The 14419-nt window shown below is 39.7% G+C and overlaps 1 protein-coding gene across 1 annotated transcript; it reads left to right on the top strand.

The window, feature by feature from the left end:
- The first annotated feature begins 1188 nt into the window (after positions 1-1188).
- Positions 1189-10912, top strand: mfsd8l1 (major facilitator superfamily domain containing 8-like 1). The gene is made up of 12 exons (XM_010790277.1): positions 1189-1570; positions 2898-3083; positions 3216-3278; positions 3707-3826; positions 4174-4253; positions 4347-4695; positions 4788-4861; positions 5082-5295; positions 5621-5743; positions 5875-6005; positions 8623-8742; positions 9733-10912. Exons 1-11 carry the CDS (start codon positions 1495-1497, stop codon positions 8701-8703), a joined length of 1497 nt encoding a protein of 498 aa, XP_010788579.1. The 5' UTR covers positions 1189-1494; the 3' UTR covers positions 8704-8742; positions 9733-10912.
- The last annotated feature ends 3507 nt before the right edge of the window (positions 10913-14419 follow it).

Here is a 14419-nt window from a genome sequence, read left to right as displayed (position 1 = left end):
TAAGGCTGAAGAAGAAGCTTTGTGTGTGACACAAGCTTCCCAATGACAGTGGTAATGGGTGTCACAGGACAGGAGGGAACACTGCCAGTGATTCATATATTCTTAATGTATGCATGGAAGGCAGACTTAGTACTGTCGTATATACTTGTAGCCTTACAAAAGTACAGCAATGATGTACAATATTAAAGTAAAACATTGTGTAAGTACCACAAAGTTTTATAGGGACAATCCGGTTAGACATATTCGATTTGAATTGTAAAATATATGTTTCTGAAAGCCAGCACCAGTACTTTAATACCACAGCTGCCCAAATACTTAAAATAATTCAGGGTTTTTCCTCAGAATTCTCTTGTCAGGGTGTAAAAGTGTCTGAAACATTATTTTTTACTATAATCTGTCCCAGATTTATTAAAGTATGTGCCTCTGACATGATGCATTTTAAGTGGCCTGCTGTTGGTTATTTGCCCACCATGGGGAATGGTCAGAGTAAGTCATCAAACAACATTATCTTTCCACCGGTGTCAGCAGGTTTGATAAAACCCTAAATTAATATCATGTTCAGATTGTGACAATCGTGGTATAGTAACTGCAACTGTAATCTGCATTACATTGTAAAAAGGGAGATAACATATGATTGCACATTAAGCTATACTGGAGCAGGCTGTACTCCCATGCTATGCTACCACAGATTGTATTTACTATTTTTAAAAACGATTTCATTATGACATCTTGTGTGTCTAATATTAATTAGGACTGTAGTTGGTCTGTTTTTGATTTACAAACAAATTAAAAGAAAGAACACAACACATTTTACCCAGGCTTATCCCAGTTTTCTTTTTTTCCTTTTAGAATGTGCCTTATAGCAGTTAATGATTTAGATGTATTTGTACAGTGAAGATTTGTTTTTAATAGGTTTTCTTTCCATATAGCCTACAAACACAATGGCTTAAATATAGTCGCATTTTACCAACAGGATCAGGTGCCTATAGCATCAATATCTAACATAAAAACGTGGTAAAAACCACAGTGTCGAAATTGTATTATAATAACAAATGCTAATCCATCTAAAAGCACCAATGAATCTGTGTGCGAATTAAACCGAAGCAGAGTGGGGCTTCCCTGCTTGGGACTGTTCCAAAGTGTACCTGTGAAACCACCGGAAGTGATGTAGTTTGGGCTAAACTGCGCAGGAGCATTGCGCGGATGTTTGCTGCTCGTTTGCAAATCCCTGTGTAATGTTTGAACTGGCGCTTCAAGCATTACCTGCTCAGGGAACAGGCTCGTTGCACACTCACTTCAGAATTATGTAGAACAACACGCAATCTGAAAAGTTTTTTTCAAACTGTCCGGAGAAAGGCACAGAGAAATGTGCCCTCAGTCGGCTCTAATTGGAAGCACTGCACTCGGGATTATGTCCGTTTTGGTGTTTTGTAGACAGATTAGAATAGACATGTATCTTCAAGCATAACAATAATATTATAGCTGCCAAACACGATGGATTATCGACGGAAAAAGAAGCTGACATTCTTCACCATTGGGCTCATATTTCTACTTAGCGGTGTGGAATATGGTAAGATCTGTTTTGTGTTGTTATTGTTTCTTTTGCAACACTGACATTGACCATTGAATTGAATGGGGAAATGGGACACTAAAATATTACAGTACTGTACAATCACTTTGTAGTGTTCCCATAATCACCTAATGATTGAATAAGAGGCTACTATTCATGTTTACTATGTGTTTTGGTGGAACATGTTACATGGTGTACTGGAACTTATTGGTTTGGCGTGTTGAGTGTGTGTATTTCTCCTATTGATGAGGTATTTTGACTCAACCATTATGTGATTTGATCAGGGAAAGGATACTTAGGCAAGGTTTTGAGTAGTCAGGAGTAATACAAAGGACTGTAGTGTATCAGTTACTTATTTAACAATTTCATTGTTTGGTAATTTGATTACATTTACCTTTGTCATATGTCTTACAGCTGTCACCTCACTGGCTTTGTTACTTAGAAACGTATTAATTAATTCAAAAATGTAATGATGAATAACAGTGATATCTGTTCAACCACCTGAATCAACCAGTCCATATTTTACTCAAATATGGGTGAGGTTGGCACAGAGGCCACCTTACAAGGACATTTACATGATGCATACAAAATAACAGCAAATTCAACCACACCCTTTAAAAACGTTCCAAGGAATTAAAGCACAGCTCTCTTGATAAGATTCAGAAAGATATTATTGAGTATATGACTGTTATTTTACAATGCAGTGGATTTGTTGTTGTCGTTGTTGTCATAGTCACTTACTGATGTTTTCAAAGCTGTGTCAAAAAGCAAGGCTCAATTAGTTTTATCACTTTTGCATGGTCACAGATGCCAAGTCAATTTAAGCAATAATTTCCTCTGGTTTTTCCAGAAAGCACACTCTACCATGTGTCTTCTGACCTAAGAATGAAATTGTGACTGTATTTGGTAAACACTATTCTCTGTCTAGATGATTAATGATTATGTTTGAGGTATTGACAGGGAGAAATTGTTACCACTGCTTGCTCTCTTGGCATTACTATCACTGATATGAAAAAGATTTAAAGTTCACCTCTCCAACTCCTCTGATAAATATCTCCATAGGGCTCATGGAAGTCACAGGTTTGCAATAAACATTGTTAAGATGCCTCATTAATGCATCCCAACAGAGCTACAGTGTACTCATTTAAATCCTCATATACCTAATTATGACTCAGCAACACTGAGTTAGGTAGTTTAAGTTCAAAAGAACTGGAAAACAATGTTCACTTTCCATGCGTTAACTTTTACATTTAGTTTTTTTAATCAAACACTGTAACTTCAAAAGAAAGTGTATATTAGATGAAAAGTGTTCCTTCTGTCTCCCCAGCTGTAATACTGCCCACGATATGGAGGTACTTGCAGACTTTAGAAGCAGCACCTTACTTTCTGGGTTTGGCGCTGTCAGCATTCAGCTTGACCGGCCTCCTCACAGGACCGCTGTTTGGCTACTGGTCCGACAAAACACGGACCACTAAGAAGATCATCTTGTTTGCCAATGTTTTTGAGATGATTGGTGAGTCCACTTATTTGATTGTATTCCCACCACTTCTACCTTGAAACACCAAACTTCATTCACTATTAGTTTTGTGGTATTAGTGTAAAGTATATGTCTCACTTCATTTCACTCCTCTTTTCTGCTCTCCAGGTAATTTTATGTACTTTATGGGATATTCCAAGTGGCTCTTACTGTCAAGCAGACTGGTGGCAGGTGAGTCTGCTCAAAGACACTGTGACTTATTATCCATTCCAGGTGTCAAGCTAGTAGAATAGACTTGTCAAACCAGAGTAGCTGAAAAGGTACATTATGTAAAGGTATACATTTGATCCTGTACATACTATGATGCATCATCATTTAGTTTTTTTTAACAGAGACTGTTCATTATCTTTTAAATGTGACACGTGTTTAACCTGAAAATGATTATCGGTAATATCGTGTGGTTGACCATCTAAAAATATCCCAAAGCTTAAAAATATTAGTTTATTTAAATGGGATTTAGAGGGTGATATATATAAACAATGGTAATATTATTGTAGTTTTTTGAAGATAATAAGAGGTGATGCAACAATATATGTCCAGAGCTCCAGGTTTAACCTCAATTTGTTGAAAATCACCCGTAACTGATGTATTTTCCTCAGGTATCGGAACAGGTACTGGCTCAGCTATCTTTGGCTTACTGACCAGAAGCACCGCCCCCGAGGACCGCGCCACTGCTTTTGCTGCAGTCATGGCATGTCGACAAGCTGGCCTTCTGATTGGTCAGTGCTCCACTGCTTTCTGGTGGCATATTCATTTTACCAGTAACAGTGCAGTATTATTTTATTGGCTTAAGAATGTATGCAACATAAAAAAGCATGTTTATAAATGGCACTATAGGCCGCCAGTCATAGAAGAGTTTAATGTGGTACAAATATTGAAGTAGGCCGGTGATCCCTGCTCCTTATAAAGGGTCCCTAGACCTGAAAATCAGTGAAGACTCATGTTTTTCTAATGTTTGGGTGTGTACACCAAGGCAAATTCCTTGTATGTCTAAACCTACTTGGCAATAAACCTGTTTCTGATATCCGATTCTGACAGGATGCATGTTTAACCTTGTGTTTGACAGGTCCAGCATTTAACATCTTCCTGAGGTTGTGTGATTTCCAACTGGGTCCTTTTGTTGTCAATAAATATACCGCGCCAGGGGTAAGGGTCCACAATAAGCTATAACTTTGCACTTTTTTTTTAAAAAAACCCCCTCAAAGAGAAGTTGTAATGCTCTTCTTCCACCTTCTGCAGCTGTTCATGTGTCTGCTGTGGACTCTCATTCAACTGGCGGTGATCTTCATGTACTGGGACCTACCTCATCTGGAGAAAGAGAAGGCCAAAGACAGATTAAGAGGCCAGAGCAAGGACGAGGAGGACGAGCAAGGGCTTGTGGAAGAGGACAATGATGAGGAAAAGCCGCTAATGGGGTCCCAGGAGATAGGGGGGTCCTACGGCTCAGTGGTGGCGTCCAACACAGCCATGTCAGACCCTTCTGCTACCTCAAATGCTACGCGGAATCACATCTCTCCACCTCTCTCTCCAGAGCCACCAGAGACCCATGAGTCTTCCAGCCCCTCTAAGACCTCTAGCATATCTCGAGGTGGGTGACTGACAGTGTGTCTTTCTCTCAGGGGTTCTTAAAAAGCTGGAAGACACATTCTCTAAATGTAATGTCTTTCTCCCTCTCTGTAGAGTTCCTGAGAGAAGAGGTGGTTGTGCTGCTGGCTGCTCAGTTCATCACTCTCTTCAATCAGACAGCACTGGAGGTAGAGTAAAGATGTACAGACTGTAACACTCACATAGATATTAAATGATTGAACAAAAAAGTTATCTTTATGTTCCTTACAGTAAGGATCACTTAACTAGTGGGGTATCTGTGAAGCCAGGAGTTGGCAGACATTTTTATTCGGCAAGAGAAAACTGGGCAAAATACCTTTTTTATATGGGGATTTATGCACTGTGCAAACTTCTCAATACATTTCTCAGACCATGGTGACCCCGATGACCCAGAAGTACTTTGGCTACGGGGAGCTGGAGAACAGCGTGATGTACTGCCTCTGCGGGGTGGAGGTGATCGCTGGCTTCCTGTTTGTGCGCTGGCTGAGCCAGCGTGTTACTGAGCGAGTTATTCTTGCCATCGGACTGACGATCTGCAACATCTCTGGTGTCTGGTGCTTAATCTTCCTGGCAAACCCACTAGGTCAGAATGCATTGGAAAAACAGCTTACTGTTACATCATTTTGTACACACAGGTCAACTAGAACTGATGCTTCCACACAATCCTGATCCCCCACCAACATTTTGTTTAATACTCCATGTTTTACTGATCTGGCCTGTTTAATAAAGAAGGTTTACACATTTTACATATTTATATGAATCATTTGTTATATTCAAAACATTCTCACAATTGGAAACTCAGTCATATCCAACAGATCTAAATTATATTACACAATCAAACATTTTAAATCATCATGATGCCTATTCACTCAGTGTTTTCTTTTTTTCTATTTCACTTTTTTCTGAAGGTGGTTTCCCATGGCAGCTGAGTGAATTCGTCATTGGAGTGTTTCTGCAGGTTTTGGGTTTGCCATTTGTAGCTGTGGCTCAGGTTTCCCTCTTTTCCAAAGTCACTTCTGAGAAAACACAAGGTGAGAAACTGCATCATCTAGTGGAACATAAGCAGCATTGCGTATTGGAAAAGACGTTCTACACCTTTCATTGTTTGGTGGGTCGATGCAATAGACTAAGGTTGATTCTCTGTGTCTCGCTTGTATTGCAGGTTTCAGTCAGGGCGTGCGCCGCTCAGTGGGGGGTCTAGCTACCATCCTGGGTCCTCTGTGGGCTGGGGGCCTCACAGACAACATGTATATCATGATGGGGGTGATGATGGGACTGCTGGCACTGCTTACGGTATGTCAAAAGAAACTCAAAGATGTAGTATGTGGTTGTCGGATGGACATTATGGCAGCAAGGGAGTTGGGGTGTTTAGTTGTGCTCCAACTGCATTGTATGTGGATTTGAAAGGTCCCATGTCATGGCCATTTCTACTGATCATAATTCCATTGTTAAGGTATATTAGAAAAGATTTACATTGTGCAATTTTCCAAACTCACATTGGTTTTTCATATAGCATCTCTGTATAGCTCCTGCCCCCCCCTCTGATTGGTCAGCTCGCCCACTCTGTTCTGATGAGTCCACCACCGTTACAGCGGAACATAAGTGATTATGTGTTACAATGGCGTTAGCAACCAGAAAATGAGACCAGTAATGTCAAACAGATGAGAATGCTGCGTGGGGTCTGGGTGCCGTGTTGGCGGGACGTTGCGAGGCTCGCTGCTGCGAGGAGCGGACAGTGTGAGCTGGCTGCCTAGTGTGGTTTCCGGGTCGGCGAGAGAGCGAGACAGCGAGACACAGCCCGAAACCAGCCCGAGCACACACACACACCCGCAGCCTGGCTGTGAGTCTGTGTGTTTTTTCGAGATTTGAACGTAACGGCGCCGCTGATGTAACGTAACGGCTCCGCGGATTGGTCCATTTGGACCAATTGGTCCATGGGGTACTCGTTACGTCACGAGGTTCCCGGAAGAAACAAATGGAAAAAGAAAAATCTCCAACGAGGCGTTTTGGGCCAGCTAAACTTTGCTCCCACAATGCAGTTCGGCGAAGCATGACATCACCCCATTCAAAGTGAATTGGCAGAAGCGTTGAAGCTTCAACGCACGCCGCCGTGTGTAAGCTCCGTTAGAGTTTTACTCGCTACAGAGTGTACTTTGAGGGTTTTTGACTCTGCAGACCATTTACATGCATAAAAAGCTATATAACACACAAGGGGGCGGGTAATAAGCGGAAAAGCATGACATGGGACCTTTTAAAACACAAGAAATGCCAGAATGCATACTACATTAGCAAGAAGGTCTGATTATGGGGCATGAGCTTGCTGGTCATGCTTGACCTCTCCCAAAATGCATTGATGTTCTTCAGAATGATGAGATTTAGGCCCAATTACTGCCAACCCCCACACCCTACCCCTTCACACTACCACTCTGTTCGCGCAGAGGGTCCCCCACATTACGTTTTTCCATTCCAGTCCAACAAGTGGGGAGGGGGAGTGGGTTATCAAGCCCTTCACCAGCGTGTCTGCATCGGTCCTGACTCAACCACCTGCACTACCTGACCGACACAATGCTGTTTGTGTCCGTCATGCTGTTTACAAACAGTTCTGTGCAAACATTAACTTGTAAACTAGACATTTCATATCATCATACATTAGCATCTTCATGGTTGCCTCGTATTTGTATGACTTAGGATCATCTACCTGTGTCTTGGTAAACATGTGCATTTGATTGTAAAGTTTTGTATATTTACAGGGACTGTTGCAAAAACCAAGCAGCTTATAAACATCAGATAAAAAAAAATGATGTTTACAAAAAAAGAAACGCCATTAAATGTTTTTTTTTTAAGAGTTTTATTTCAGTTATTTTTTTAACACAATTTTGTCCAAGAAATACTGATTTGCAACCGTTGTAACGGAAAATTACGGATTTTCCTGTTTCTGCCGGAGATAAGGGAGTTTGTCCCAAAGCTTGCCTCTGTATTTTCACCCTGCAGCTTGAAGCAGAGAGCCTCGTTTAGCTGTGAGTGTCACTACAAATGGAGTTCACTAATACTTCATGTGCATAAGCCACAGCAATTGCAATGGTTAAAAAGATTTGTGTAAATGTGAGTCTCATTTCTGTTGAAGGAAATAATTGCGCAGAGGGTGTCTTTTGCATTGAGAATACAATTAGAATAGATCAGAAACAAACAAACAAACAAACAACAGAGAAAATGTTTTACAGTTAGGAACAGGAGATGTGAGTTGACCTCTTATAGCCAGCTGCTCCTCTTCTGTTCAGGAACAAAATGCTTGTAATGCCTGTTAAGAAGTGTGGGCGAACCACGGCCCAACAACAAAATGTTCCACTATCCTTAAGAAAGAACAAAATAAAACCTGAATATGAGCCTGTTTGAAAAATAACTTGGTGTAGGCACTGTTAAACCAGGAGGATAAGAGGAATCTAACTTTCACTTTACATTTGGTTTAACAGGAAGCTTCTTTGATAGCCTCATTTTTTCTGTCTTTCATTATTTTTCATTGTAAAGGACAGACTATTTGTTGTCTGACGGCTCTGAAGCAGGGTTTCTGGGGTTCTCCCAATCAGTCAATTTTCATGATTCACTTTGCAACTTAGTGGAGAAAGTGCTTTGTGCCAACATCAATTATTTGCTCAGGATTCAGGCTTTTTGATGTTTATTCTAATGTATTTTGTCAGATGCATAAGGAAATCCTTTTTGAGGAAACCATAACATTTGTATTTCTCATTGGATGTTATTACTGAGAGAGATCCAAAAGAAAGAAAGAAGGAAATCCAACACTTGCTTTGCCACTCAGAGCGTCCTTGCTGTACATTTTCTCCCTTTTTCTTCCTTTTGTCTTTTTTGCTTTAAATTAAATACATTTTTAATAAAATATATTTTTTCTGTACAGATTATGCTGGCTTTCTCATACGACCGGATGCTTGCACCTGCTGTGGAGGAGCAAGTGGATGACTCGGACAACGTTGGCTAAACCAGCAGAAGGCAGATGGGATAAACGTGGATATAAAAGGTAGCTTTTAATACATTTTATGAAAAGAGACATTGCATTACATAGATTTATCCAAATGGACTTACAATGAGAATTGAATGGTATTAATGCAAGACCATTTTCGTTCTTGAATGCATACATAATATGATTAGCTATAACGATAAATTGATCTATGATATTGTTTTGCAATGTGTACCGTAATTTTCGGACTATAAGCCGCGCCTTTTTTCCCATTTTTCGACGCTGCGGCTTATATAAAGGTGCGGCTAATCTATGGATTTTTACAGCTAACGGCCACTAGGGGACCTCCTAAATCTATGGATTTTAGAGGTTACAGTCCACCACCTTTAACTCTATGGGCTCTATGGCCGGTCCGCGCCCCCCACCTTTAAGCGGCGGGCTCCAGCAGGAAAAGCTGGAGGCCGGAAAAGAGTGAGACAGGTAGCGCGCAAAAGTAAAAGTGGAACCGAGAGTGGTACGAGAGACAGAACGAGAGCAAGACAGACAGACATTACGAGAGCGAGACAGTTTGTCCCCGTACCACTGGTTGAAAACCACTGCTGTAGATCACTGCCGGTACGTGCGCTGGGAGCGCACCGTTTAAGTTTGAAAGTTGAAAAGTTTGTGTGATACAGTACAGTTTACACAGCACAGTACATGTTCTGTAGCTACTATTGCACTAAATGGTAACACTTGAATACGTTATGCAAATATGCAACTTGTTTGTTGAAATGTTAATAAATGGGAGCTTCCTCAAACAGCCATCTCTTTCCCGACAATCCCCTCTGTGCACGAACCCTTACATATGGTAATTAAACATTAAAACACCTGCGGCTTATAGTCCAGTGCGGCTTATATATGTACACATCATTCAATTTAGCTGCTGCGGCTTATATTCAGGTGCGCCTTATAGTCCGAAAAATACGGTACTTCACTCTTATCAGATAGCAGCCTGGTCTACCACCTTACTGCCCCTCACCCTGCATTTCTTTCCTTTCTGCCTGTGTACAGTGGGAGATTCCCTGTCCTGCACTTAACAGTCCATCCAATGTTTCACTTTCTGCACTGGGACCAGCAAGCAGGGTGACGACACACACACACACACACACACACACACACACACACACACACACACACACACACACACACACACACACACACACCTCTCTCATCACCTCCTGAGGGCTAACCTAACACTTGGACTTTGCGTGCAGAGGCTGATCAAAGCACTCGTATGGTGCATGTATACATTTCCCATGGAAATATGGAGTCCTGCTGACACAGTGTGTGCAAGCTTTGGATGAATGGTTTCCGTCCGTTATTTCAACCTTGACAAAATATAATTTAAATCCACTTCTTTAATCACATTTATTCCATTTACATCTGATATAGGGAAGCTTTCTCCTTGAACAGCAAAATATTTACAGAAACGATTATTTTTGTTTTAAATTTGTGTGTTTTTGGAAATTAATACTTTTATTCTTGCCTCTACTATTGAAGCAATATGTTTGGTCACTAAAAGAACTACTAAAACTAACACAAAATATTAAATAAATGTATTTAAACGGTTTTTCATGCCATGGTGATAGAAATTCTGTTTCAATGGTATTTCAGAATCAGAAATCTTTATTTGAAACATTACTTTAAATACCAGTAATACACTTTCTAAGGGAAACACTAAATACTATGGAGGTTTGCCAAACCCTGGTTGAAGGTTGTTAATTCAAGATCTAATATTCCTGCTGTGAGGGCGAATAAAGGATAACATTTCCTGCTTTGAAAAAACAGAGCAGTACCATTGTGTAACACTAGTGGGAGCTCTTAGTCTACTAAAGTATATCCCTGTTGTTACTGCTGAGCGTTATGATCGCAGTCTGTACCATAACTCCATAGATAACGGTGTCACAAATACACGTCTAGGGAAAAACAGCTGGGGTGGGAACTTTGTTGTAGAAAAACAGCCTTTCACGGTTTTAGATGGCAGTACAGAAAACAGACACTAATAAATCAAATAATATTAAGGCTTTACATTTTGTGGTGTACCTCTTTATAATTTGTTCAGTTTTTTTTACACAAACAACTTTATGAATTATGAGACTGTTTATTTATTATGCATCTATTTATTAGATATTTTATGAACCCCTACATGAACAACTTTTTTTATGTGTTACTTGTGTTACAAGTAAAATAAATATTCACTATACTCTATATTGCCTTGTGTTTTGTTATTCTCTAGAGTGAAATGAGTGCATGTGTAGAGTAAAATACGTTTTAAAAATATAATAATAATTTAATCAAACATTAAAACAATTGTTTAACATGAATTCTTAATTGTATGCCATTTTTGTTTCACATATACATATCATCAAAATAAAGGCCTATAGATTAAAGACAAAATATATAAAACAAGAACAATTTAGGATGTAAGCCGTTTTCTTAAAGTGGGATTTAAAAAAAAAAAAAAAAAAAATGTTGTAGTCTTTTTTACAAGGATACAAATGTTTTTATTGTAAAAATGAATAACTTAATATTTTTTTAAAGTTGTAGTGACACTTTCATCAGGGTTAGTAGAGAGCTTACACCTGCAGTAAAAAAATAAACATATTTTGTTTTGAATAACTAATTATAATTATATTTTTATTATTAAAAGGAACAAATATTGACAATGAAAATTATATTATATTAAAATTAAAATAATACCCGTCTCAAATTTGATTTAAAACAAAGACAACTAAAGTCGTAATAGTAGGGTAATGTCACATATTAAAATGTAAGACGTTTTTATGAAAATGTATCTTCCTAATACATGACATTGCATGTAACACTATATTTAATTTCAATTGAGTAGAATCATAGAATCATTTTATATAGAAAAGATCATTTTCATAGTAATTAAATATGATCACTTTGTAAATAAATACAAGACTATAAATGAACTGTGTACTTAAAATAAAATAATACAAATATTCTAAAAAAGAAATGATGTTTACCTTTTATTTATTGTGTCTTCATAATGAATCAAGGATACAGAATTAATTACACATTTTAAATGTTTTCAAATTCATTTTAAATTCAGAATTGCAAATCACACATTTTTGTGAATTGTTATTTATAAATGGCATGCTGCATTATCTATTGAAAATGAATTATTGAAAATTGTATTTAACTTTTGGGAAATTATAAATAATAAATTATCATAAAATATGAGATTCAAATTTAGAAAAAAAACGAATTGTTGATAATAAAAAAAAAAAGGAATTTAGTATCATAAACCTTAGTTTTCAGATGATTTTAAACCACAAACATGTTTAACAAAAGTGAAACCGAGCACATTTCTAAACCTGGAGTTGTTAACACAGTGTGAAAAGGTGGGGACCCGGCCCCACTGGGGGTCGCTGCAGCCTAGCCGGCAGAGCCAGAAACTGGGAGAGTTGGGGTCTTTCTCACCTGTGACGTCGCGCCGTCTGTCTGCTGACGCCATGGCGAGGGGGGCGTGGCCTCTGACTTGAACTCTATGTGAACCCGTTTTTATGTTGGGCGGGGCGGGCTCAGAAATGTTATGACACAGGGCCAGTAACAGAGATATTTTGGGGTTTCACACTTTGTTTTATTAAACTGGGCCCCCACCACCCATCACACACAGACACACACAGACACACACAGCCTATAGCGGTAGTCTGACCGAACAACGACCCTGCCTATCAGGGTCAGAAGCGCAGAACACGTCGTGTGTCATATCAGCAGTGGTTGTCGGGGTAAGTTTGGTAAGCTCACTCCTCCTTCCCTGCCAAATGTTACGAGACATATACAGCCAAATTCAAAGATAATAATAGATGTGAACTTTTGATGAACTGTGTTTTCTGGAGAAAGAGGGCAGCGAGGGCAGCTGGAGTTCACTGGGTCCTAAACTTATTTTCCCCCCCCAATCTCATTCCCAGGCTTGATCACTGATTGACCCGTACAAACTGGGTTGGGGTAGTGTAAGGACGTGCTCGGATGATGCGTTGTAACACTGGGGCTTGTTGAATATTGCAGATCAGCCGAACATACATATTTTACTCGTGGAAGTGTGGACAAAGCCACACTGCAGCATCACCACTTTTACCACTTTTTTTCTTGCACTTTACATGACATTCTCTCTGTTCAAGGGACAACTTAGAAGTTCAAGAATAACACCTCTAACTTGGTCATTATAAGACTTTCATGATGCTAGTTGTGATGGGTAATAAATGGATAGGTGTGCTCCCAAGCCTGAACTTCAAAGCTTTTGAGCTGCCGCACGTATGAAATATTTAGTTTGTTCAATGGTGTCAGGGATTCTTCTTTTTGCGGAAAAACTGCTCGAGCCACAGCCAAATCAAAATGGTGGCACCGACAGAAACCTGTGAAAGTCTGTGAGTGTCCCTTTGCAGCAAGCACTTGAATCTTGTGTTAATAATACATGTGTCACCACTCGGAAGAGGTGCTACATCTGGAAAGCAAGATGGCTACGGGGAAAAAGGGAAAAGAAGAGTGCTTGAGTTGGGATATAACGGGCGAAAATGGAGGCGCTGGGACAGGAAGTGATCCATAACAAAAGGTAAAATACAATCTACTGTAAGAAATGGAAGTCAGACCTTCATTCCGGTCACCCAAGGCTGTGTGACACGCAGAGTATTTTTTCTCCGTACCTCTTTTCGGGTTGTGTAATGCTTCTTTTTCTGTCTGGATGAATAATTAAGCAAAGCCTATGGCCGGGGCACCCTAGACTCAGACTCAGGCTAGCCAGCTGCTATTATAGCGTTCTGTTTTGCCAAATCTGGAATGCTTCAGTTATTTCCAGCACTGGAGGTTTCCTTGCCCAAAGTTTTCTACATCTCTTTGATCTTGAAACATCATAAACTGGATTAGTTATTCTGATGGTCTTTTTGAACCTTGACTTTTTGCTAGTTCTGTTACCAGTTTTGACCCTTGTGTTTAATTAGAGTAAAGCAGCACATGAGGGATTAAAGGAAACTTTAGTCACATTGGACACCTTTTCAAACTCTATCGGCCGATCTGTGAAAGGAATACTAATGTCTTCTTGTCATTGTAGCACTATTCTAATGTCCTTAATGTCTGAATCTTCAATTCCTCAGATAATAAAAATAGTTTGAAGATAGCTGTTCTAAAGGTATCAAATGTGTTTGTTGAGTAAATATTGGTGGATGGTGGAAAAAGAAATGTTCAATGTTGCAGCCAAATATACATTATATCTAGCAGTATTTATTTTGAGTTAGGAAACTAGTATTTAATTATTCCTGTAAAACAGGGGTTTATCTCTTATTTAAAATTAAACCATTCCTCTGCCGGCCTGCTTCCAGGAAATGTCTACTCATTAAACTCCAATCTCCCGATTTCATGACAGACCTCCTGTGTGTCTGCTTTAATTGTGTTCTCACAATTAAACACCCGGCATCACCCACCCAAGCAGCCACGATGTGCCTCTAACCTCACCCGTCCCCTTTGCTCCACGATCACAGATTACTAGCCCATCTGTATCACCAGAGCTAGGCCACGCTAAGCCGATGGGAGCCCTGCTCAGCAAGGCACCGCCGCAATTGTTAACCCTGATTAACTTGATGTGGCGTTCAGTAGTGGGAACAGTGTGAAAATCAAGCCAGTGCCGTGACCCAGTGCCCTGCCGCTGAACCGAGAGGGAATTGGGCAAACCTGGGGA

This window comes from Notothenia coriiceps, unplaced genomic scaffold (genome assembly GCF_000735185.1).
Source record: "Notothenia coriiceps isolate Sejong01 unplaced genomic scaffold, NC01 NC01_scaffold00034012, whole genome shotgun sequence".
NCBI lineage: Eukaryota > Metazoa > Chordata > Actinopteri > Perciformes > Nototheniidae > Notothenia > Notothenia coriiceps.
Note: the sequence above shows the minus strand (reverse complement) of the source record. Positions and strands in the feature narration are given on the sequence as shown.

What these genes read in the sequence shown, in the direction of transcription:
- mfsd8l1 (XM_010790277.1), top strand. Translation starts at nt 1,495, where the DNA reads ATGGATTATCGACGGAAAAAGAAGCTGACATTCTTCACCATTGGGCTC. An exon ending in ATAAATATACCGCGCCAGGG is followed by an intron (nt 4,254 to 4,346) that starts GTAAGGGTCCAC and finishes CACCTTCTGCAG; the next exon opens with CTGTTCATGTGTCTGCTGTG. An exon ending in CACTTCTGAGAAAACACAAG is followed by an intron (nt 5,744 to 5,874) that starts GTGAGAAACTGC and finishes CTTGTATTGCAG; the next exon opens with GTTTCAGTCAGGGCGTGCGC.